General features: G+C 52.6%; 2 protein-coding genes across 4 annotated transcripts in view; both read left to right on the forward strand.

Annotated features, from left to right (window-relative positions):
- The window catches only part of CCNF (cyclin F), a 27,795-nt gene extending 11,837 nt beyond the window's left edge, over window positions 1-15,958 (forward strand). For both annotated transcript variants that reach the window (XM_053556522.1, XM_053556523.1), the window contains exons 10-17: window positions 1,285-1,449; window positions 4,248-4,371; window positions 4,612-4,792; window positions 5,436-5,523; window positions 9,236-9,335; window positions 9,466-9,593; window positions 10,346-10,515; window positions 11,898-15,958. In XM_053556522.1, the coding sequence (XP_053412497.1) occupies window positions 1,285-1,449; window positions 4,248-4,371; window positions 4,612-4,792; window positions 5,436-5,523; window positions 9,236-9,335; window positions 9,466-9,593; window positions 10,346-10,515; window positions 11,898-12,382 (1,441 nt within the window). In that variant the 3' untranslated portion in view covers window positions 12,383-15,958. The remainder of the gene's footprint in view (window positions 1-1,284; window positions 1,450-4,247; window positions 4,372-4,611; window positions 4,793-5,435; window positions 5,524-9,235; window positions 9,336-9,465; window positions 9,594-10,345; window positions 10,516-11,897) is intronic.
- A 464-nt stretch (window positions 15,959-16,422) lies between these two features.
- TEDC2 (tubulin epsilon and delta complex 2) lies at window positions 16,423-21,870 on the forward strand. Of its 2 annotated transcripts, XM_053556147.1 has the most exons (10): window positions 16,423-16,473; window positions 16,568-16,666; window positions 16,907-16,977; window positions 17,101-17,509; window positions 17,905-17,958; window positions 18,558-18,648; window positions 18,785-18,896; window positions 18,994-19,095; window positions 20,239-20,429; window positions 20,758-21,870. In XM_053556147.1, exons 1-10 carry the CDS (start codon window positions 16,448-16,450, stop codon window positions 20,899-20,901), a joined length of 1,299 nt encoding a protein of 432 aa, XP_053412122.1. In that variant the 5' UTR covers window positions 16,423-16,447; the 3' UTR covers window positions 20,902-21,870. The 2 variants fall into 2 exon arrangements, with proteins under 2 accessions (XP_053412122.1, XP_053412123.1); XM_053556148.1 differs by lacking the exon at window positions 17,905-17,958 and having other exon boundaries at window positions 20,758-21,869.
- The last annotated feature ends 1,401 nt before the right edge of the window (window positions 21,871-23,271 follow it).

Below are 23,271 nucleotides of genomic sequence, written 5' to 3' on the forward strand. Positions count from 1 at the left end.
GTGACCATTTGAGTTCCTGGCTGCTGGGCTTTGTCTCCCTATGGAGAGGGACCTGGTCTGTCAGCCCTCCAGTGTTTGACAGGGTTGCTGGGTGAGTGGGGCTGAGAACTCCAGCCCCCAACTTCAGTGGCTCTTGCTTTAGCAAGTCCCTGGCACCTTGCTGTGCTGTGGAGATTGTGAGAAATGACCCTGGTGGGCTGGACATGGTGGCTCATGCCAATAATCCTAGCAGTCTGGGAGGCTGAGGCCCATACATTGTTTGAGCTCAAGAGTTGGAGACCAGCCTGAACAGGAGCAAGACCCCTCTTTAGTCTCTACTAAAAATAGAAAAACTAGGCTCAGTGCCGGTAGCACAGTGGTTACAGCACTGGGTGTGAAAGCCACATACACAGAGGCTGGCAGGTTTGAACCCAGCCCAGGCCAGCTGAACAACAATGACAACTGTAACAAAAAATAGCTGGGCATTGTGGCGGGCACCTGCAGTCCCAGCTACTTGGGAGGCGGAGGCAAGAGAATCACTTAAGCCCAAGAGTTTGAGGTTGCTATGAGCTATGCCACAGCACTGTACCAAGGGTGACATAGTGAGACTCAGTCTCAAAAAAAAAATAGACAAAGTAGTTGGCCACTGTGGCAGGTGCCTGGAATCTCAGCTACTCGGGAGGCTGAGGCAAGAGGATGGATCACTTGACCCCTGGAGTTTGAGGTTGCTGTGAGCTGTGATGCCATGGTACTCTGCCCAGGGCACAGAGTGAGACTGTCTCAAACAAACAAAAAAAAAAACTAAGGAAATGATCCCGTTTAGCAAGCTATCCCATGAGGAGTTCGGGTTTACTGAAGAATCAAAACTCTTGCTGCTTTTGAGTGACCTTTCTCTCCTGCAACACGGCCTACCTTGCCTCTCACCTGCACACTTGGAGAGTTGGGTAATCCCAGTGTAGTGAGAGGCTGAGGACTTGAGCCTTTTCACTTTGCACTGGCTTGAAGCCCCCAGGTGCTGGCATGTGTGAGCGCTGGGAATGCACAGGCCTGGGAGAGGGAGGCAGGGAGTGGAGGTGGAAGGCCTGCCACTGCCCAGGAACAAAGTGGGGAGATGCAGGGCTTGCTGTTGGGGGGCATGACCCACAGGGCCTCCCTAGCTTCTGTGACATGGTGTCTCCAGCCTATGTTCTGTGATTCTACGTATGACCGTCTCGCTCATTCAGCCAGGCAGCCCCAGAGGAAACTGGAGACAGGACACTTGGAGACCACTTGCACTGGTGTTCAGGAGTTGGGCTTTTCCCACAGGTACATTCTGATTGACTGGCTAGTGGAAGTGGCCACCATGAAGGACTTCACGAGCCTGTGCCTTCACCTGACTGTGGAGTGTGTGGACCGCTACCTGCGGAGGAGGCTGGTGCCTCGGTACCAGCTGCAGCTGCTGGGTATTGCCTGCATGGTCATTTGCACCCGGTGAGATAATACCCTGCCCATCTAGCAGGGACATGCTGGCCCTCCCTGGGTCCAAGGGCACCTGTGCTTCATATGCTTATATTTGTTGGTCCTTGAATGTCTCAGGTGGTTAGAGAATGGAGTGTCTCAGCAGAGTGGCCATTTGCAGACAGGACTGACTTAACATGTGGGTGGCTATTCTGCTGGGCAGCTCGTCCTGGCCCGAATGTGGCTTCCCTCTTCCCAGGCTGGACTCCATGTCCCTGCTCCTGAGGGCAACAGGGTGATGGGGGATGGATGTAGTCAGCTGCCAAAGTTCGTATAATTCTGGAGTTGTCTTCACCCACATGGGCGTCATTCCTGCACCCCAACACCTCTGCCAGATCATATCATATCCCCTTACATTTCATCTGAACCTGCTTTCTTTTAACCAACCCCAGTTATCCTGGCTTTGCCTTTAGAAGCAATGTCCAAGACCACTCCCAATGCCTCCTTTACATTTGAGAGCATTCCTGTATCAGCCTCCATGGCATTTCCCTTGGGCAGTGCTTTCCAGGCTGACTACTGTCAGTTGGGTTCAGTGGCTGAGGAGTAAGTTTGGTGGCAGGTAGCAATGAAGGAACTACAGAGGGTCACTTCTCTTTCAGATGAGTAACCCAGAGGCAGGGGGTCAGGCTTGGGTCACTGGGGTAGTTTCTTTGTTTCACGAGATCACAGGAGAGTCTGGCTCCTGTCTCATCTCTGATGCTCCCTGGGTGCTGCCCTCATCCCTGTGACCCTTCACCTACCGTGTCCACCTTTGCATTGAGCTTAGTCTCGGGACCACACGTGGCCAGGGTAGGCACTGGGAGGTGTGCCAGCTCCAAGCAGTGTCATGTTACTACAGAAGGAATGTGGCTTCAAGTGGACAGAGCAATCATACACCTGCCAAAACCTTCTTCACATGTGCTCTGGGCCCTAAATTCAGTGTCCCGGGTCTTCCAACCAGGTGGCCAAAAAGGTGAGGCTGCTGCCTTCAGTTCCTAGGCCACAAACTCTCCTATAGTGAGAGAATAATAGCTAAAAATGATTCGGGGAATTGAGCCCAAACTCTCTGCCCCACTACTTTATTAGCCTTGGGGAAAAAAAAAAAAGAAAGGCCAGCATGGTGGCTCACATCTGTATTCCGAGCATTCTGGGATGCCAAGGTAGGAAGATTGTTCGAGACCAGGAGTTTGAAACCAGCCTGAGCAAGAGCGAGATCCCATTTCTATAAAGAATAGCAATAATTAGCTGGGCATCGTGATGGATGCCTGTAGTCCCAGCTACTTGGGAGGCTGAGGCAGGAGGATCATTTGAACCCAGGAGTTTAAGGTTGCTGTGCAGTAGACTAAGGCCAAGCCGCTCTAGCTGCCAGAGCGGAGTGATACTCTGTCTCAAAAAAAAACAAAAAACAGGGCAGTGCCTGTGGCTCAGTGAGTAGGGTGCCGGCCCCATATGCTGAGGGTGGTGGGTTCCAACCCAGCCCTGGCCAAACTGCAACAACAACAAAAAAAATAGCCGGGCGTTGTGGCGGGAGCCTGTAGTCCCAGCTGCTCAGGAGGCTGAGGCAAGAGAATCGCAAAAGCCCAAGAGTTAGAGCTTGCTGTGAGCTGTGTGATGTCATGTGTCACGGCACTCTACCCAAGGGCGGTACAATGAGACTCTGTCTTTACAAAAAAAAAAAAAAACAGCCCAGGCTGTGTTGTCCTCACTTCTACTCAGAACAGCACTTGCCCTACTCCCACCAGCCACTGCAGACCCTGGCACAGAGCTGTTATCTTTTTGGCATTTATGGCCTTCATGCCAGCAGGCATGGACCCTGGGCCTCTTGTCCTCCCTGTCAAGGTAACAACCAGTGTTCAAGCAAATACACTTGCCTTCAGTCCACTGGGAAGGTGCCCTTGGAACAGTGGAGCAGTGTATTTCGAGATAGTGGGTGGGTGTGGGTGTTAGAGAACAACTGTTAGGACCCCTGTGGCCAGATGTCACTATGCACAGACTCTGCTTTGGGTGACCTTTGCGGCCCTTGCCTCCAACTCCAGGGTTTAAAGCAGTGGTTCTCAACCTTCCTAATGCTGCAACCCTTTAATACAGTTCCTGTGGGTCACGACCCACAGGTTGAGAACCGCTGGTTTAAAGTATTTATGCTGTGGGGAGGGGGAGGAAAAGCAGAAAGAGGGACGGAGAGAGGGGGGTGGGGCCTTGGTGTGTGTCACACTTTATGGGGGCAAGACATGATTGCAAGAGGGACTTTGCCTAACAATTGCAATCAATGTAACCTGGCTTATTGTACCCTCAATGAATCCCCAACAATAACAAAAAAAAAAAAGAGGAAGTTAAGGAAAAAATAAAATAAAATATTTATGCTCAATCAATGGACTCTGTCACAAGGTAGGCACTTCCTCACCCTTGAGATCATTTAGAATTTATAGTGTGACTTAAGGCCCTTTTGCAGAGATGTTTCTGTGTCTGTGTCATAGCTCTGCTGCCTCCACCCCATGCCTCTGGTCCCTCAGTTGTCCGTACTTTTTTTTTTTTTTTTTTGACAAAGTCTCACTCCTCACTCTGTTGCCCTGGGTAGAGTGCCATGGCATCATCCTAGCTTAGAGCAACCAAAACTCCTGGGCTCAAGCGATCCTCTATGTCTAGCACCTTCTGACTGCACTGTCCTTCTAATTCTCCTTTCACAGGCAGCTGGGTTGATTGAGTAACCTCCTTTTGTCACCAAAGCCATCCCACCATTCTTACTTGAAGACTCCCACTTACCTGGGCTCCCCTGAGACCCCTTTGTTTTCCAGGTTCATCAGTAAGGAGATTCTGACCATCCGAGAGGCCGTGTGGCTCACGGACAACACATACAAATATGAGGACCTGGTGAGGATGATGGGAGAGATCGTCTCCGCACTGGAAGGGAAGATTCGAGTGAGTGGTAGTTTTCTTTTTCCTTGATAATCACAGTTATCACTGTGTTGGAGGACTCAGAGGGGAATCGGCTTTGCTGCTCTGGGAAGTCCTCATGGACCAGGAAGCCATTGGCTGCATTGCACTTAGGGCATCATTGTGAATGTCATTCAGACCACATCCTGGGCTGGACCCATGTGGCAGTGTGGCGGAGGAGCCCTCTGAGTGCTAAGACCCCATGTCCACCCCTTGTCTATCTAGGTCCCTACTGTGGTTGATTACAAAGAGGTCCTACTGACCCTGGTCCCCACGGCACCAAGAACCCAGCACCTGTGCAGCTTCCTGTGTGAGCTCTCCCTGCTACATACCAGCCTGTCCACCTACACCCCTGCCCGCCTGGCTGCCACAGCCCTGCTCCTGGCCAGACTGACACACGGGCAGAGTAAGGAACAGACCTTCAAGGGGGGATGGGGATGTTTCCTGGGGTCAGGGGAAGTACTCTAATAGGAGGGCTACAGGGAGAAAATAAAATGGACATTTATCCATCCTGGAGAAGGAAATACATCAGAGTGGACCAAAGGGCCCTCTCTTTGGGGGGTGAGTAGGAAGCAGCTTAAGCTTAAGTTCCCCAAGTTTCTGCTCCACATAGGGGACCTCTTCAATTGTTTGTTTTTTTGTTTTTGAGACAGTCTCACTCTGTCACCTGGGTTGGAATACAGTGGTGTTACCATAGCTCACTGCAACTTAAAACTCTCAGGCTCAAGCTGTCCTTTGGCCTCAGCCTCCTGAGTAACTGGGACTACAGGCGCCTGCCACAATGCCCGGCTAATTTTTCTGTTTTTAGTAAAGATGAGGTCTTTTCTTGCTCTTGCTCAGGCTGGTCTCGAACTCCTGAGCTCAAGGGATCCTCCCTTCTCAGCCTCCCAGAGTGCTGGGATTATAGACATGAACTACCATGCCCGTCCTTCAATTGGGATAACAACCCCGAGTTCCAGGAAACTACAATAGAACTGTCAGTGTTGTGGGCTGGAGCGGCTGAGCAACCATCTTGATATCCCCTCCATCCCTTCTGCTTTCCTCCCCAGCACAGCCCTGGACCACGCAGTTGTGGGAGCTTACTGGATTCTCCTATGAAGACCTCATCCCCTGTGCCCTGAGCCTTCATAAAAAGTGGTGAGTTTGTAAAAGAAAGGTATCCTCTGGCCAGACTTTGGTGGAGTGGGTGGGGCCTCACAGTCAAGGGCATTTGCTTCCCCTTGTGACAGCTCTTGGACTACACGCACAGATCTTCCTGCAGTGAGTTTCAGGCCAGAAATGTTCCTCAGAGCTACCATCTAAAACTTCCAAGGCTATGTTCCTTTTTTTTTAGACAGAGCGTCACTTTGTTGCCCTCGGTAGAGTGCTGTGGCGTCATAGCTCCTAGCAACCTCGAACTCTTGGGCTCAAGTGATCCCCTTGCCTCAGCTTCCCAAGTAGTTGGGACTACAGGTACCGCACCCGGCTATTTTAGAAACAGGGTCTCACTCTGGCTCAGGTCAGTCTCAAACTCATGAGCTCAGGTGATTTACCTGCCTCAGCCTCCCAGAGTAGAGTGCTAGGATTACAGGCAAGACCCACCGTGCCCAGCTCAGGGCCATGTTCTTATTCCATACATCCTGCATATTGGATGTGTGTACAGTAGCTCTTCCCAACCCAGACCCAGTTCCACAGGCAGCAGAACACATCTCCCTGACCAGGGGTAATTTCAGTATATGATAGATTGTCATTTAGCTTAGGAAATGGCAAACTGGCTCCCAGGCTACCACCTGTTTTATAAATAAAGTTTGTTTTGTTTTGTTTTTTTTGACAGTCTCACTTTGTCCCCCTCGGTAGAGTGCTGTGGCGTCACAGCTTACAGCAACCTCCAGCTCTTGGGCTTAGGCAATTCTCTTGCCTCAGGCTCCCAAGTAACTGGGACCACAGGCACCCACCGCAGTGCCCAGCTATTTTTTGTTGCAGTTTGGCCGGGGCTGGGTTTGAACCTGCCACCCTCGGTATATGGGGCCAGCGCCCTACTCACTGAGCCACAGGCACCACCCTACAAACAAAGTTTTATTAGCACATAGCTGTGTTCATACGTTTCCACATGTTGGCTGCTTTTGCTGTATAACAGGTGAATTTCATAGTTGTGACAGAGACCACATAGCCCACAGAGCTGAAAATATTTGCTGCCTTTCCCTTTATAGAGCAAGTTTTCTGCCCCTAATCTAGCAATTGGTCTAGATCCGCAGTTCTCAAACCTGTGGGTCGCAACCCTCAGGAACTGTATTAAAGGGCCGTAGCATTAGGAAGGTTGAGAACCACTGGTCTAGATAAAGCCTCTCACTGAAAAAAGGAAAGGTAGCCCAGGGGTCCCTCACCACCTGGTCCCATCTGTACCTGCCACACTCAGCCCTGGCCAGGCATGCCCTCTACCTCCATTCAGGTCCCCTGCCCCACTGCTCCTGCACCTGGCACCTGCACCCCCTCCACTTCCCTGCAGCCCACGTTGGTTCATCCCATGCCATTCATGGAGGACCAACCATGGGCTGGGCACTAGAGGTAGTCAGGTGTTGGAAGAACAGAAATTAGGTGGTGATAGAGGCAAGAGCAAAAGGTGAGAAGGAGAGGGGTCTTCGGCATCTGTGTGCCAGGGCCTGAGTGTGTACTGGCCAGGCTGGTGGCTATGAGTGGAGAGCATCATGGGGGCAAAAGACATGAATGGGCTGTTTTCATCCCCTTCAGCCTCCTACTCAGCCTCACTCAGACTTTCTCTTTCCGCTTTCTTAGCCCCATCTGATCCCTCCCTTAGCAAACCCAGTAGGCTGACCTCACAGGGGTCTTTTCTTTTGCCTACTTCAGTGTAGGTTTCCCATTCCCCACCCCAGAGGGCCAGGTAGTTCTGGCTTTCTGTCTCTCCTCAGACTTCCCCTGGGAGACTTAACCACTCCAAGATTCAGACCACATCTAAACCTCGACCTCCAACTTGAGCCCAGAGGCTGAGTCCACCGTGCTCTAGTCCTCAGGCAGCTGTACATCCTGTTATTGGCCTTGGTCTTGGTGGACAAGGCCAGTTCATCCTAGCAGAGGCTTTGACCAGCTTGTTTCTTCTTCTCCATCCCACACCCTAGCAGCCCTCTAGCCCGGTACCCTTTCCTTGAACACTCACATCTTGGGGCCTGACCTCCCCAGGGCCTCCTGGAATACTAGGCAAGCACTTCTGAGTGTGTCTCTTCCACTTATGCCCACCTGGGGCCCAGCTCTCTAGCATTGAGGTTGCCATTACCCCTTTCCAGGGTAGCCCCAGGCCCCTGACCAGCCCCTTCTGTGGTGCACCTGCTGCCCCTTCCCTTCTGGGCTCCAGTGTGGGGTCTGCCAGCATTTCTCAGAACCTGGCATGTGCTTTTGCCCATGCTGTTTTCTCCTGTGGTACCCAGACCCTCTACATGATACAGGGAATGAGGGTGATGGTGACAGGGTTCGTGTGTATCTAAGCCCACCTTTGTTTGCACTAAGTGCACAAATCATCACGGATACTGACCACCAAAAGTTGTTGCTGGGCTATGTTTATTCTTTTCCACCTGAAGAAGTTGTTTTTCATCTCAAACCAGATAAATTGGGACATTTATTTACAAACTAAATATCCTTTAATTGTATGACTTTGAGCTTTTAATAAATTCACAGTTGGCTCAGTGCCTGCGGCTCAAGCGGTTAAGGCACCAACCACATACACCTGGGCTGGCAGGTTTGAATCCAGCCTGGGTCCACCAAACGACAATGGTGGCTGCAACAAAAAATAGCTGGGCTTTGTGGCAGGTGCCTGTAGGTCCCAGCTACTTGGGAGGCAGAGGCAGGAGAATCACTTGAGCCCAGAAGTTGGAGGTTGCTGTGAGCTGTGATGCCACAGCACTCTACCCAGGGGCAACAGCTTGAGGCTCTGTCTCAAAAAAATAAATAAATAAAATCACAGTTGTGTAATAACCACAATCAAATTTACAACATTTTACCACCCACAAAAGAAACCCTGTATTGGCTGGGCATGGTGGCTCACACCTGTAATTCCTACACTTTGGGAGGCCGAGGTGGGTAGATCACTTAAGCTCATGAGTTCAAAACCAGCCTGAGTCAGAGCAAGACCTCATCTCTAAAAGTAGCCTGCATTGTGGTGGGTACCTATAGTTCCAGCTACTTGGGAGGCTGAGGCAAGAGAATCACTTCAACCTAAGAGTTAGAGGTTGCTGTGAGCTATGACACCAAGGCACTCTACCAGGGGTGACAAAGTGAGTCTCTGTCTCAGAAAAAAAAAAAAAGAGAGAGACCCCGTATGCCTTAGCTGTCACCCCCAATTCCCCAGCCCCTGGCAACCACCAGTATACTTTATGTCTCTGTGGATTTGCCTGTGCTAGACATTTTGTATAAATGGAATCATAAAATGTGTGGCCTTTTCATTGGGTTATTTCACTCTAGGTTTTTCTGTGTTGCAGCATGTGTCAGGGCTCTGTTCCTTTTACAGCTGAATGAAGTCTCTTTGTAGGAGTAATGGCGTTTTGTTCACCCTGTTTTCAGAGGGTGGACACATGAACTTTCCTACCTCTGAACTATGGTGAATAATGCTGCTGTGAATATTCTCATACAAGTTTCTATGTAGACATCCTTTTCAGCTCTCAGATGTATACCTAGGGCTGGAACTGCAGGGTCACAGGGTGGCTCTGTATTTAACCCTTTGGCTGCCAGACCATTTTCCAGAGGGGCTACACTGATTTGCATTCTCACTGCTGCAAGCAGTTGTCCCCTCTCACTTCAGTGAGTTGAGGCTAAAAATGGGGTGGGGGTGCCTCACGTGTTCACCTCATCTGTCCATTTCCAGCTTCCATGATGACACCCCCAAGGACTACAGGCAAGTCTCACTGACTGCTGTGAAGCAGCGATTTGAGGACAAGCGCTATGAAGAAATCAGCCAGGAAGAGGTGCCTCCCTCCCCTGCCATCTGGGTGTCTAAATGGGCACGCTGAGTAGGAATGGGCCTCACGTGGCCCCAGTCCCTCAGCCTCACCCTTGGGTGCCCTGAAGGCTTCCCTGACTCTGGCATCCCTTCAGGTGCTAAGCTATGGCCAGTTGTGTGCAGCACTGGGAGTGAAACAAGAAAGCCTGGAACCCCCATCTTTCCTCAGCACCGGTGACATCCATGCCTTCCTCAGCTCTCCCTCGGGGAGGAGAACCAAACGGTTAGTTAGACCTGTGTCCATGGCTCTGCCATGGAGGCCAGCTCCTGTGTGCTTGCCAGAGAAGCATCTTCCACTATGATGGGAGGCCTGGGCTCCTCCTGATAGGGCTGCCATCGGCATCTTATTGCACAAACAGCTCCCTGACTACTTGGGGATGGGGTCACCTGCAGGAAAAGCCCACACACATACTAGCATCTGAGGACTAGGTGGTGGGGCCCCTGGATCTAGCTGTATGCCCAGACACCCTCTCAGGTCCGTCAGTTGTCTGGGAGTGAAACCCCCTTGATGATAGTAGGGCACCTCCACCCATCCCTGGAGGTCAAAGAGCAGAAAGGCTATGTTGCTGTGGTGACTTCTCCCAGGCACAGCCCCACACTCTGGCCTCCTGCCCTTTCTAGGCACAGCCTGAGCCCAGCTGGCAGCCAGGCTGCCCTCCCAGGGACAGGCTTCCCCATGCAGTCCTGCCCAGTGCCAGGCTAAGCACTGCCTGCACCCTGTTTAGTCAGCACTGGAGGATGGCCTCACCGTCCTACCAGTTTCCAATGGTCCCACAGCTGACCAGGGTGGACCATAGTTCACATCCGGACTAGGAGCTGCCCTCGGGGCTTACACTTGTTCTAGCCTCATGAGTGTTTTCTACCCAGCAGTTTCAGGAGCACACAGTGTGGGCCAGGGGCAGGCAGGTGCAGAGGACCTGGCTGTATGTTGACTTGCCTGTAACTAGGGTGTCATGGGCTCTCCCCACCTTATAGGAAGCGGGAAAACAGCTTCCAGGAGGACAGGGGCAGCTTTGTCACCACCCCTACTGCAGAGCTGTCCAGCCAAGAGGAGACACTGCTGGGCAGCTTCTTGGACTGGAGCCTGGACTGCTGCTCTGGCTATGAGGGTGACCAGGAGAGTGAGGGCGAGAAGGAGGGTGATGGTGAGTGTGCCACAGGGATATTGTAGAGGTGGTAGCTCACATGAGTGCCTGAGTGGGCAGAGTGTGCACAGAGGGCTGGGCTGGGGCAGTAGAGAGCACGTCCAAGCACCAGGTGGTAGGGATGAGAGTTGAGCAGCCCCTAAAACATCACTTGGGGGTTCTCCCATGCTACAGAGGGGAGAGGATTTAGGCCAAACCTGTGACCAGCTCCAGCTGGGTGTGTGTTGGTAGGGCCTTGCTAGAATAGCGGAAGACAGGCCCTGTTTATAGTTCATGATAAGATCTTTCAAGAATGTTATTTGAAATGTACAGGCCAGGCATGGTGGCTCATACTTGTAATCCCAGCACTTTGGGAGGCCAAGGTATGAGGAGTTCAAGACCACCCTGGAGAATATGTCAAGACCTGGTCTCTACCAAATAAATAATAGCTCACCACAGCCTCAAACTCCTAGCCTCAAGCAATCCTCCTGCCTCAGCCTTTCCAGTAGCTAGGATGACAGGCATGATCCATCATGCCCAGCTCTTCTGCCAGGCACAGTGGCTCCCGCCTGTAAACCTTGCACTCTGGGAGGCCCAGGCTGGTGGATTGCCCTGAGCTCACAGGTTTGAGACCAGTCTGAGCAAGAGTGAGACTGTCTCTAAAAAATAGCCAGGCATTGTGGTAGGCGCCTGTAGTCCCCACAACTCAGGAGGCTGAGGCAAGAGAATTGCTTGAGCCCAAGAGTTTGAGGTTGCTGTGAGCTATGATACCACTGGGCAACAAAATGAGACTCTGTTTCAAAAAAAGAAAAAAAAGAGCAAGACCCCATCTCTACTAAAACTAGCCAGGCATTGTGTTGGACACCCAGCTACTCTGGATGGAGCCTGAGACATGAGGATTACTTAAACCCAAGAGTTTGAGATTGCTATGAGCTACGACACCATAGCACTCTACTCAGAGTCAGACTAGTGAGACATAGTGAAACTCTGTTCTGAAAAAAAAAAAAACCGCCGGGCCTCGAGCTCACGCCTATAATCCCAGCACTTGGGAGGCCAAGGCAGGTGGATTGCTTGAGCTCATGAGTTCAAGACCAGCCTGAGCCAGGGTGAGATCCCATCTCTAAAAAATAGCTTGGTATTATAGTCCCAGCTACTTGGGAGACTGCGGCAAGAGGATCACTGGAGCCCAAGAGTTTGAGGTTACTGTGAGCTAAGATGCCATGCCACTCTCCTGAGGGTGACCAAGTAAGACTGTCTGGAAAACAAAAGGAAAGCAACAACACATGAAACTATAGCAAGGGGACAGATATCCAGCCTAGCACAGAAAGGAGCCAAAGCCTGGGCTACTGGGGTCTCCCCTGATGCTTGGGCTATGGCACAACCTCTCTCCACATTTCCTACAGTGACAGCTCCCAGCGGCATCCTCGATGTCACGTTGGTCTACCTGAACCCAGAACAGCACTGCTGCCAGGAATCCAGTGATGAGGAGGCCTGCCCAGAGGACAAAAGAGGCCAAGACCCACACAACCCAGCACTGGGTACCCAGACACCTCCAAACACAGGGCCTGAGCCCCCTCTGCAGGTCAGGAGGGAGCTAGGCAAGGACAGCACAACCTCAGGGTACTCTTCCCTCAGCAGCGCAAGTCCCACAAACTCCACGGATGGCAGCTTGGGGGGCCTGCCCCAACCTACCTCAGTGCTGTCCTTAGGCAGTGACTCAAACACACAGCCTTGCCATCATCAGGCCAGGAAGTCATGTTTACAATGTCATCCCCTGAGCCCCCCAGAGAGCAGTGTTCCCTGGCAACAAGTGAAGCGGAAAAACCTATCTATGCACAGTGAGGCAGAGGAGGAGGAGGACATGAACTTGGCCTTTCTGAAGTTGTGAGTGTGTGTTATTGTGTTTGTTGCAGTGCATGTTTTACTGAGGGAGAGCTGTTGTTTTGCTAGCAAGGGGTAGGGCACTGCAGAGGAACACTGTTTAGAGACCCCAGTGGCCATCATGCAGAGAGCAAAGAGGAACACTGTTTAGAGACCCCAGAGGCCATCATGCATAGCCACTCAATTTTCTTTCTGTAGAACAGTGGTTCTCAATCTTCCTAATGCCGTGGGTTCCTGCCGACCTATAGTTCCTGTGGGTCACAACCCACAGGTTGAGAACCGCTGTTCTAGAAGATTCTCATGTGAGCCCTCAGAATGTCTGAATCAGAATGGAAAGCTCAGAACTTTCTCCTTGGAAAGTGTATCCCCCCAGCAATCATGCTATCCCATGTGAAGGCTGTATCTCTGTGCTCTCCTATGTCCCACTGTCTCCAGGTCTTCTCAGCCCCCATGGAGCCCCATGGCAGTAATTGACAGCTTCCACACTCAGACTAGGTGTGGCCCAGACAGCCTGGCACACCTTGAGACCCTTCCCACATCTGCCTGGTCTTGGCCCCAGCAGGAAGCTTGTGGCTCTGAACATTCCACTGGCCCCCACCCAGCTTGGCCACATAAGGGCACCCACTCCTTTCAGGGTGGTGGGTTTCCTGGTGAGGGAGCCCATGCCCCACACTGCAGCATGGATGGTGTGACCACCAGGGGTGGGAGTCCAAATGATTTGGGCACAGGTTCCCTTCCTTAAGCTCTCCCCACTTATTTTGGAAATCTGTCCCTCCTCCCAGAATAGTTTGTCTGTGTCCCCACATAGGGTGTCTACATTCTCTTTGTACTGAATTTCTGGGCCATTCTTTTCCTATCTTTTTTTTTTTTTTTTGAGACAGAATCTCATTTTGTCACCCTTGGTAGAATGCTGTGGTGTCATAGCTCACAGTAACCTCAAACTCTTGGGCTCAAGTGATCCTCTTACCCCAGCCTTCTAAGTACAGCTGCCTGCCATAACACCCTGCTATTTTTTTAGAGAGACAGTGTCTTGCTCTTGTTCAGGCTGAACTCAAGCAATCCACCTGCCTCAGCTTCTCAGAGTACTAGGATTACAGGCGTGAGGTACCACACCTGGCCTTCTTTTCCTTTCTTTTATTTCCAGACTTTCTTCTTCTTCAAAGATGAAAACAATAGAAAAATTAAAAGTAGAGGGTATTGGGCGCCGCCTGTGGCTCAGTCGGTAAGGCGCTAGCCCCATATACCGAGGGTGGTGGGTTCAAACCCTGCCCCGGCCAAACTGCAACAAAAAAATAGCTGGACGTTGTGGCGGGCGCCTGTAGTCCCAGCTACTCGGGAGGCTGAGGCAAGAGAATCGCTTAAGCCCAGGAGTTGGAGGTTGCTGTGAGCTGTGTGATGCCACGGCACTCTACTGAGGGCCATAAGGTGAGACTCTGTCTCTACAAAAAAAAAAAAAAAGTAGAGGGTATTAAATTAAAAAAAGAGCTTCCCAACATTATTTAGGCTCCACAAAAAAAATTCTGACTCCAGCTCCTCAATGCTATCCTGACACTCTTTATTCAAAAAGAATTTTCCAGGCCGTGCCTGTGGCTCAGTGGGTAGGGCGCCGGCCCCGGCCAAACAGCAACAAAAAAATAGCCAGGTGTTGCCGTGGGCGCCTGTAGTCCCAGCTACTCGGGAGGCTGAAGCAAGAGAATCACCTAACCCCAAGAGCTGGAGGTTGCTGTGAGCTTTGATGCCACAGTACTCTACCGAGGGCGACATAGTGAGACTATTTTTTTTAAAAAATCATGTTAAAAAAAAAAAAGAATTTTCCCAGAGAAGTTAGCCAGAAAAGAATTTAAAGGTCATCTTTAATGTCTAAAATAACCAAGAGGCAGGTGAGCAGAAGAGTCAAGGACTTGCCCCTGGCAGGGCCTAACCATGCATCTGCTCTGTGCCCCAACCCTTCCGCTGGTAATGTAGGCTCTGCTCCCCACATTGAGAGAGAGTCTTTGGCAGGTCCACCCAAGGCCTGCTGACCATAACCTCTCCCAAGCTGGGTTAACCACCAGCACACATAGCCTGCTGGGATATACTTTTGTTTCCTCTGGAAATACAAGGAAGAACCACTTGGCCAGGAGTGTTCTCCAAATGCTCTTGAATCAGAAATACAGGGATGTGGAGATAGATGTTAGCTCAGTGGTTGCTCTTCAGTGTGTTTGTATGTGTGTTGATATGGGGGGGCAGCTATCTTTTTGCTACTGTAAGAGAATTTTGAGTATCCTGGGTGGCCTGTGATTGGGGTGAGGAGAATCCGAGCCATTGGAATTATAGACCTGTCCTGTCAACTATCCCCTTGGGCATATGTGAGCCTTAGTTTCCTCATCTGTAAGATGGGGCAATGATACCTACCTCACAGGGGTGTTGTGAGGATTAAATGTGATGAGGATAGTAGCAAATGAGCAATGTGTATTCCTTCACTACCATGGCTGCTTATCTGTGGTCTCCTACATCAAAATCCCAACTCTGGGCTCAGGGCTTGTAGCTTAGTGAGTAGGGCACTGCCACATACACTGAGGCTGGCAAGTTCAAGCCTGGCCCAGGCCTGCTAAACAACAATGACAACTGCAACCAAAAAAATAGCCTGGCGTTGTGGCGGGTGCCTGTAGTCCCAGCTACTTGGGAGGCTGAGGCAAGAGAATCACTTAAGCCCAAGAGTTTGAGGTTGCTGTAAGGTGACACCACAGCACTCCACCACGGGCAACACAGTGAAACTCTGTCTCAAGGAAAAAGAAAAAGAAAAAAATCCTAACTCTGGAAGGATTCAGTTCTCTATCATATCCCAGCCTGCTACTGTAGGAGGAGACTACTCCCCAGAGGCCTGAAACCACCTGCTTGGTCTCTTTGCCTCTTCTGTCACCCCAGCACCTCCTGACTGGTGTGGAGGTTCCTTGCATTTCCTAAATGCCAATGGAGGCCTTTTCCCCTTTCCTTCTGCTTCACAGAGAAATCTCACCAGAGGTAGGACAGTCAGTCTTCCCCCACTGCTGACTGAGGGACCCACCCAGAGCACAGGCCCAGGACTGCTGGGGTCCCAGCTCTCTTCCCTTCTGTGTCATATACTCTGGATTCCCCTCCTCCATCCCCTCTGCTTTGACACCTTACTGTTAATGACTGAAATGGACTCACTTCTCCCAACTTTAAATAATGCTCCCCCACCCAGGTTTCCTCCAGCTACCACCTGAGATTTCTTGGCCCCTTCAGCATTTGAGGTCATTGTATTCTTGCAATTTCTGATTATAGTGGGCCCTGCTGTCCCCCTCACTTGCTCCCAGCCACTGTCTGTTTCTCCCCTAGGTGTGCTCTAGGCACTGAAGACCTCATCTACTCATATGCAGACACTACCTAGGCCTCAGCCATGACCCAATCCCCTTGCTTCTGTGACTGCTCTGTGCTCTGCTTTATTTTCTGGGCTCCATCATTCATGGCTCACTCAGCTGCCTCTAGCCACATGCGCCACCCAGCCCTTCAGCAGTCCTGCTCAGGCCCATTGCTCCATGTGTCAAATCCTCCAGATTCCGAGCTTCAGCCCCTCCGTCCAGGTGCCTGCTTACCTGACACCTCCCTGCATGTCCAAAAGCGAATAACCCTTCCTTGTTCCTTGTCCCGGCTGCTATCACAGGAATCATCTTCTGTCCACTGGCTGTTTCCTCCTCCGTGTGCTTGACCCTGTGCTAGGTGGCCCGGGGTCAGTAAGACAGCTGTCCCTGCTTTGGAGCACTTTCAGTAAAGACAGATACCTGAGGCCAACCAATAAGCCATCACAGGAGACCTGCAAAGGAGTGCGGGAATGATGTCACCACCCACCCAGTTATTTAAGCCAGAAGCCCGCTAGTCACCCGAAGTCTCCGCTTCGGAGCCCACTCGGCTCGGAGTTGGAGGGTGCGCCAGGCCAAACAGCGCTGGACCGCAAAGGGGGAGCACCTGAGAGCTGGGCTCAGGATTCGGTAATCCGGACGGAAGGAGGCGGTCTTCTGTCCCGGAAGGGGCGGGACCTTTCACGCGGCGGCAATTGCAAGGAGCCGCCTTCATGCTGCCAGCGGACTGCTCGCGCCGGTGAGGCCCGCGCGGCGGGAGAGTACCAGTACCAGGAGGGCGGGTGCGGGACCCGAGGCTGGCTGAGGTGTTGAGCCGCCACGCATCTCCACAGGCTGGTGGCCGAGCTGCGGGGCGCCCTGGACGCCTGTGCAGAGCGACAACTGCAGCTGGAGCAGAGCCTGCGCGTCTGTCGTCGGCTGCTACGGGCCTGGTACGCGGACCCCGTTACTCCCTGGCCAGGCCTCCCTCGGACCCTCAGAATCCTGCACAGATCCCTGGGGCTGGGAGGCCGGATGCATCCGCCCACTTCCGAGCTGGAGGTTGTCAGTGCCACCCATCTTACCCTGCAGACTCTGAGCATGGGGGACTGCTGGCGGAGGAGCAAGCAGCACCCTGGGGTCTGCCCGGGACCTGCCTCCTGACCGTGCCACTGCTGCCCATGTCTTTGCAGGGAACCAGTCGGGACCTTGGCCCCAGAGCCACTTCTAGGTCCAGAAACTAAAGAACAGGATCCCTCTACAGGTAAATCCCTGCCACCCACCTTCTCCAGGTGCTGCCCTGACCTGTCTTCTGGCATGCATAGTGAGAGACCCACTTCTGGGAGGAAATGGGGAAAGATTCCTGCATGATTCTTGGCTTTCACAGCATGTACACCCAGCCCCAAAGACATCAAGGAGCTGGAACTTCTGACCCAGGCACTGGAGAAAGCTGTACGGGTGCGAAAAGGCATTTCTAAGGCTGGAGAAAGAGATAAGACCCCCAGCCTGAAATCTGGGTCCTTTGCCACCTCTTCTGGCACCATAGCTTCTACCCTACCCCAGGCCTCAGGCCAGGCTGGCAGCCGTGCATCAGATGCAAAATGCACCAGGGACATCCGCCAGACCACAGTGCCTGCCAAGGGCCACCCTGAGCACAGGCTTCCCTCAGCAGGGGAGAGGGCCCATGTGAGGGAAGGAGCTCAAGCCACCAGGCCTGGGCCAAGGCTCAGGGACCAACAGGTGGCCCCATCAGCTGCTCCTCAGAACCCAGAAGCCTTCACACTCAAGGAGAAGGGGTAGGTTTCCCCTATCTCTACCGCTCAAACCCTGGCCAGCAACAGACGTATGGGATTTGGGGTGGCAGAGGGCAGGGCATTGAGCAGGTTGTGGGGCACAGGAGCCCACGGGTCCTACCCTCTGAGTCTCGTTCTCTGAAGCTAGCAAAATATAGCAGCTGCTCAGTTTAACATGCTAAAGCCTGTCCTACCCTCTTCTCCATGGCTGTCTCCTTATTCACCCAGCCTAGGTGCTCCAGATGGGCTCTGCTCACAGTGCCCTCGCTTCTCTCTGCCAGGGCAGTATTGGGCTAGGCTGGCTCCCATGGCCACCCTGAAGCCCTTCCCAAGGGGAATTGTCTGAGAATGGGGTTGGAGTGAGACAAGGTTGCTCTGATTGTTGGCTTCTCTAACAGGAGCATGCTGCAGCTTCCTACAGCCTTCAGGAAGGAAGCTTCCCAGAATTCCCGGTGAGGCTGGGTCTTTCAGCTGGGTGGAGGCAGTGGGGAGACCAGGGAGGCATCACCAGCTTGGGAATGTGTAGGCAGATCTGTCTGGTTTCTTTGCTGGATAGGGTCACTGTTGACATTAAGAATCTGCCCAGCTAGGACTATTACAGTCACCTTAGATCCAGTGGGCTTCAAAGCCCCCAGCTCAGCCACTCCCAAGGTGCAAGATTTAAACAAGATACTTGGTGTTTTTGAGTCCAAAAATTTGTCTTCCCTCTGTAAATGATAATAATATTGGCAGCTTCATAGAAGTGTTGTAAAGGCTAAACAAGATGCCACCTTTAACTGCTGCACTGTACCTGCCATAGAGAAGCACCCAGAGATCTTACCAGTGTCATGGTTACCAATCACTTCTAGCTCCTCTCCTGTGAATTCTCTCTCAGTTCTGTCCTTGTCAGTGTCCTCTTGGTTCCCTGAGGCCTCTGGAGGCCTCCTGGCATTCAGCAGAGCATACACCCAGCATGGGGCCCATATCCTGGCCTCTGGCTACTTCCCAAGGCTTAGCTGGCTAGAATAACCATGTCCTTCTGGTTCCCCGGGTGCCTATGTATGTACCCCAGCTTGTGGGCCCAGCTCAGCTCTGCACAGTCCAGGGATTCCATGGATGCCATTGCCGCCAAAACCCAGTTTCTTCAGAAGATGCAGGCAGCTGTATCCTTGCAGGGCTCCTGGCTCTAAACCTGTCAGGTTGAAGAATGGCCCAAGGAAGGGCTGGTTTAGGATGGCCAGGGCCTTGGTGAGAGGGGAAGGGCCTAGTCACAGGGGAGTTTTCCTGACCCATGTCCAGTCAGGCCAGCCTGGCCCTGCACTCAGTGCTGCTGAGGTGGAGGCAGAAATGGGACACCTGAAGGAGGCCTGCTCACAGCTGAGACTGCGCATGAGGGAGGAGCTCTCAGCAGGTCAGTGGGCTGGAGCGAGCCTTGCTTGGGAGGGCAGGGGGCAAGAAGGGTTTCAAGACTGGCATGGCCCCAGCCACCCTCCCTGACTCTTGCATAGCCCCCACGGACTGGACACAGGAATACCGTTGCCTGCTCACCCTAGAGGGCCTGTGGGCCATTGCCGGGCGGTGTCTCCACCGGCTGCAGCAGCTTCATACAGGTACGGCCTTGCCCCTACCCTACAACCTATGCTGAGGTCTAGACCAGAGCCAGGTACTTTTGCCAGCCTTGCCCATGCCTTGTGAAAGGGTGAGCAACCCAGAACAAGAGACAGGCAGACATTTACCATGCCACCTTGCAGCACTGGGCTGTTACCAGTTGTCCAGCCAGCCTTCCTCACCTTGGGACAACCACCTACCCCATTGCTCCCAGCAAACAGAACCTCATCACTCTGAGCTGTTACTGAAAAAACAGCACATGAGAATCAGAAAGCCATTGGGAGGTGACTCACCTGGTATTGCAAGAGGTGACCAATACAGCTTCTCTCTTGTGTTTTTTGTTGTTGTTGTTGGTTTTGTTGCCCTTGGTAGAGTGCTGTAGTGTCACAGCTCACAGCAACCTCAAACTCTTGGGCTTAAGCAATTCTCTTGCCTCAGCCTTCCAAGTAGCTGGGACTACAGGTGCCCGCCACAATGCCCAGCTATTTTTTGTTGCAGTTGTCATTTAGCCAACCCGAGCTGGGTTTGAACCTGCCAGCCTTGGGGTATGTGGCTGGTGCCATAACCACTGTGCTATGGGCGCCGAGCCAGTGTCTTGTGTTTTTTAATTGCTTAAAGTTTTAAGAGTGAAGATATCTAATTTGTCAAAAGCAAAGTCAGTCTCAAAACACAGTAATGTAAGCACTTAAGGAAATCTAGGAGGCAGGGTGGTGCCTGTGGCTCAGTGGGTAGGGCACCAGCCCCATATCCAACGGTGGTGGGTTCGAAGCCAGCCCCAGCCAAACTGCAACAAAAAATAGCCAGGCATTGTGGCGGGCGCCTCGTAGTCCCAGCTACTTGGGAGGCTGAGGCAAGAGAATTGCTTAAGCCCAAGAGCTGGAGGTTGCTGTGAGCTGTGATGCCACGGCACTCTACCAAGGGCAATAAAGTGAGACTGTCTCTAAAAAAAGAAAAAGAAAGAAATCTAGGAGGCAGAGGGGACTTCACAAAGGACTCCCTGCACAGCGAGCCCCTGACTCCACCCTGAAGGCAAAGGGGGTAGGGCAAGGAGGAGGCACACAGACAACTGGGAACTGGCCCATGGTCAAGGCTAGGCCTTGGGCATGGCTGCCCCCTCACATAGCTACATCCTCCTGTCTACGTAGTGCTGGCAGAGCAGCCACTGGGACCATGTCCTGTGGGGAGGCCTTCCAGGGTCTCAGTAGCCTGTGGAGGTGGAGCGGATCCCTCACGGAGCCCCCAGCTGCTGCTTTACTCCAGCACCCAGGAGCTGCAGACCCTGGCGGCCCTCAGACTGCGAGTGGCCATGTTGAACCAGCAGATTCACCTGGAAAAGGTACTTCCAGAATAAGAGGTGGGGAAGTTTGCAGCCAGGTGCCTGGGTGGCTGCTGGTGTGGGGAGGACTCAGGTCTGGAACCTCCTGAGGGTTCCTCCACAGGAGGAGGACTTGGAGATCAGGCTTGACTGTGTTGTGCCCCTGGAACCCAGGGATGGGAGGTGACCACCTGGGTCTGTGTGTGGGCCAGGGCACCAGGACAGACCCTGAGGCTTCTGCATAAGGAGCCCTGAAGCCTGTCCTGTGATCCCACCACCACCTGGGGGAGCCCTGGGCCAGCCGCCCAGGACTGGGCTCCCTGAGCCCTTGGCCTTGCACTACCCTCAGGTCCTAATGGCTGAACTCCTCCCCCTGGTGAGCTCGCAGGGGCAGCCCTCACTGGCATTGTGTCGAGCAATGCATAGCCTGCTGTGTGAGGGAGGTGAGCGCTTCCTCACGATCCTGCATGATGACCCTGACCCTGCAGACTGAAACCTTCCCATGGCTGTCGCAACTTCTAGGCCTCAGGACCCTATCAGGGAGAGCCCCAAATAGGGGTGGAGGAACAAGGGGGTTCTCTCTGTTGCCATGGAGGTGGGGACCAGCAAAGCCTGGGCCTTTCTGGGAAACAGGTTTCTGAATTGGCACAGGGCAGCCTGACTCTTCTCAGCTAAGCCTGTTGGACAGGGCTGGCTTTCGGCCTTCCTGACACCAGGGACTAGGGGAGCCTTTCTGTTTTCTCTTGCTGTAAACCTAAGAGCTGCTCACAAGATATTAAAGGTACTTTGGAAAGTGTATGTATTTAAATCATAGCAAGGTGGGACTTGGTAGGATGGCTTGTTTTTGTGTCTTTTTTTTTTTTTATAAAGTATGTATATCATTGTTTGATACTTATTCCACTGGATAAAAAAAATACATCAAGTGTATTTGTCAAGAATATAACAAAGGGGCTTGGCACCTGTATAGCTCAGCGGCTAGGGTACCAGCCACATACCCTGGGGCTGGTGGGTTTCAACCAGGCCCGGGCCTGCCAAACAACAATGACATCTACAACAAAAAATAGCTGGGCGTTGTGGCGGGTGCCTGTAGTCCCAGCTATTCGGGAGGCTAAGGCAAGAGAATCGCTTAAGTCCAAGGTTAGAGGTTGCTGTGAGCTGTGATGCTACAGGACTCTACCAAGGGTGACAAAATGAGACTCTTCTGCCCCCCCAAAAAAAAGAGTATAACAAAGGAAGGGGCTTTTGCCCCAACACGCCTGAAACTGACACTCCACCCCCCCCCCACCAAGTTGCTGTACTAGGCTCATTAGAAGAAACAAAAGCCATAAACTATTGTCAGTGGCACCTACTCACAGCCACCCAGCTCTCCTTCCTGCTGTCTTCTGGTGTATCTCTAGGTCTCCTGCTATGACAGGTGTGGGGTCTGCCTCGCTTAGGGTCAAGGCCCTTTTACCCCTTCATTTATTCCACTATCACCTCTAAGTAGCCTCATCCCCTGCTGAAGGAACCACCCCTTCCCCAGGAAGGCAGCTGGGGTCAGGAGCAGCTTATTTCTTGTGGTAGGATCCTGACCTGTTATTACCCCACGGGGCTGGTGTGGAGATGAACAAGATAATGCAGGTAGTGCACATGCTGAGCTATGGAGGCTGTGGCATCAGCCATGGCCACCAGTGCTCAGAGTGCTTAGTAAATGGACTTTTGCTGAGGGCCACTGTATCCCCAGTGTTCCTTGGAGCTGGGCCCAGTCCTCTGTACGGTCATTTCTAGAACTTTGCCACACTGGAATATGGACAGGGACCTGCAACTGGGAAAAATACCAGATTTTCTCATGCTGCCCAGGCCCCTGTGGGCAGCAGGACAGGAGATGGTAACATCTGAGAAAGCCAGATGAAGTGTTGCTGGTACAGGCAATGATGAAGCAGCTCCAACCCGCCATTGGGGGTTGAGGGCCACCAAGAACCAGATGGCAGACACCAAAGTAGGAAGCAGTAGTCCTCACTGAGCTGAGGGGATCCTCAATTCAGAACAGGAACCCCAGGAATGGTGAGTCCAGTGGGAAGGAGAGTTTGTGGGACTACCGTGCCCTGTGAGGCTGGCACCCAGTCCCTGCCTTGTGCAGGTCAGCCAGTCATGCCCCTCCTGACCATCCCTTTGTTGCCTCAAGACCTTATGCCAAGTGCTCTGATCTGGAGGATCCTTTAAATCCCTTCATATCACAGTATTAGTTTCTATAGCAGTTAGTCTCTACTTAATTGTTTCACTGACTGCCTCACTTGGTTTATTGTCCACCATCCCTAGTGGGTGTTTGCCCAGGAGGACAGAAGCCCTATCCACCTCTATACCTGGCCAGGCCCAGGTAGGAGCTCAAAGGTGTTTGACTCAATGACCCACTGTCCTGGGGCCAATCCAAAGCACTGATGGTGTCCCGCAGATATCTGGGGGCGTCCTGGGCAGGAAGGCCCCCGAGATAGCTTTGGTGGTCAAGAGTGGTGCCTGAGTAGGTCCCAAGACAAGGTTTCCAAGGTAAGAAAGGTAGACTCCCCTCCAGATTAACACCTGTCCACCCTGATTCCTCAGTAGGGCAGGGAGGAGGTGGCTAACTCTAGGGCAACCTGATGACGTCACCGCCTCCCAGGCTAATCAACTTTGACGTGGCGGGTCTGGACGTGAGTGGGTGGACTGCTCGGCGCTCACACCATCCCGGAGCGCGGCCACCTTGGCTGCGGCATAAGCTCGCACGACCCTCCGCCTGCTGCGCTAGTCTTGCTCCGCGGGGCCTTGTGCACCCGGAATCCCCAGGGCTCTGCACGCGCTGCTCTTAGCCACTAGTGGCGCGAGGGGCTCATGGCCGCGCTGTGTCCTG

This window comes from Nycticebus coucang, chromosome 12 (assembly GCF_027406575.1).
Source record: "Nycticebus coucang isolate mNycCou1 chromosome 12, mNycCou1.pri, whole genome shotgun sequence".
Lineage (NCBI taxonomy): Eukaryota > Metazoa > Chordata > Mammalia > Primates > Lorisidae > Nycticebus > Nycticebus coucang.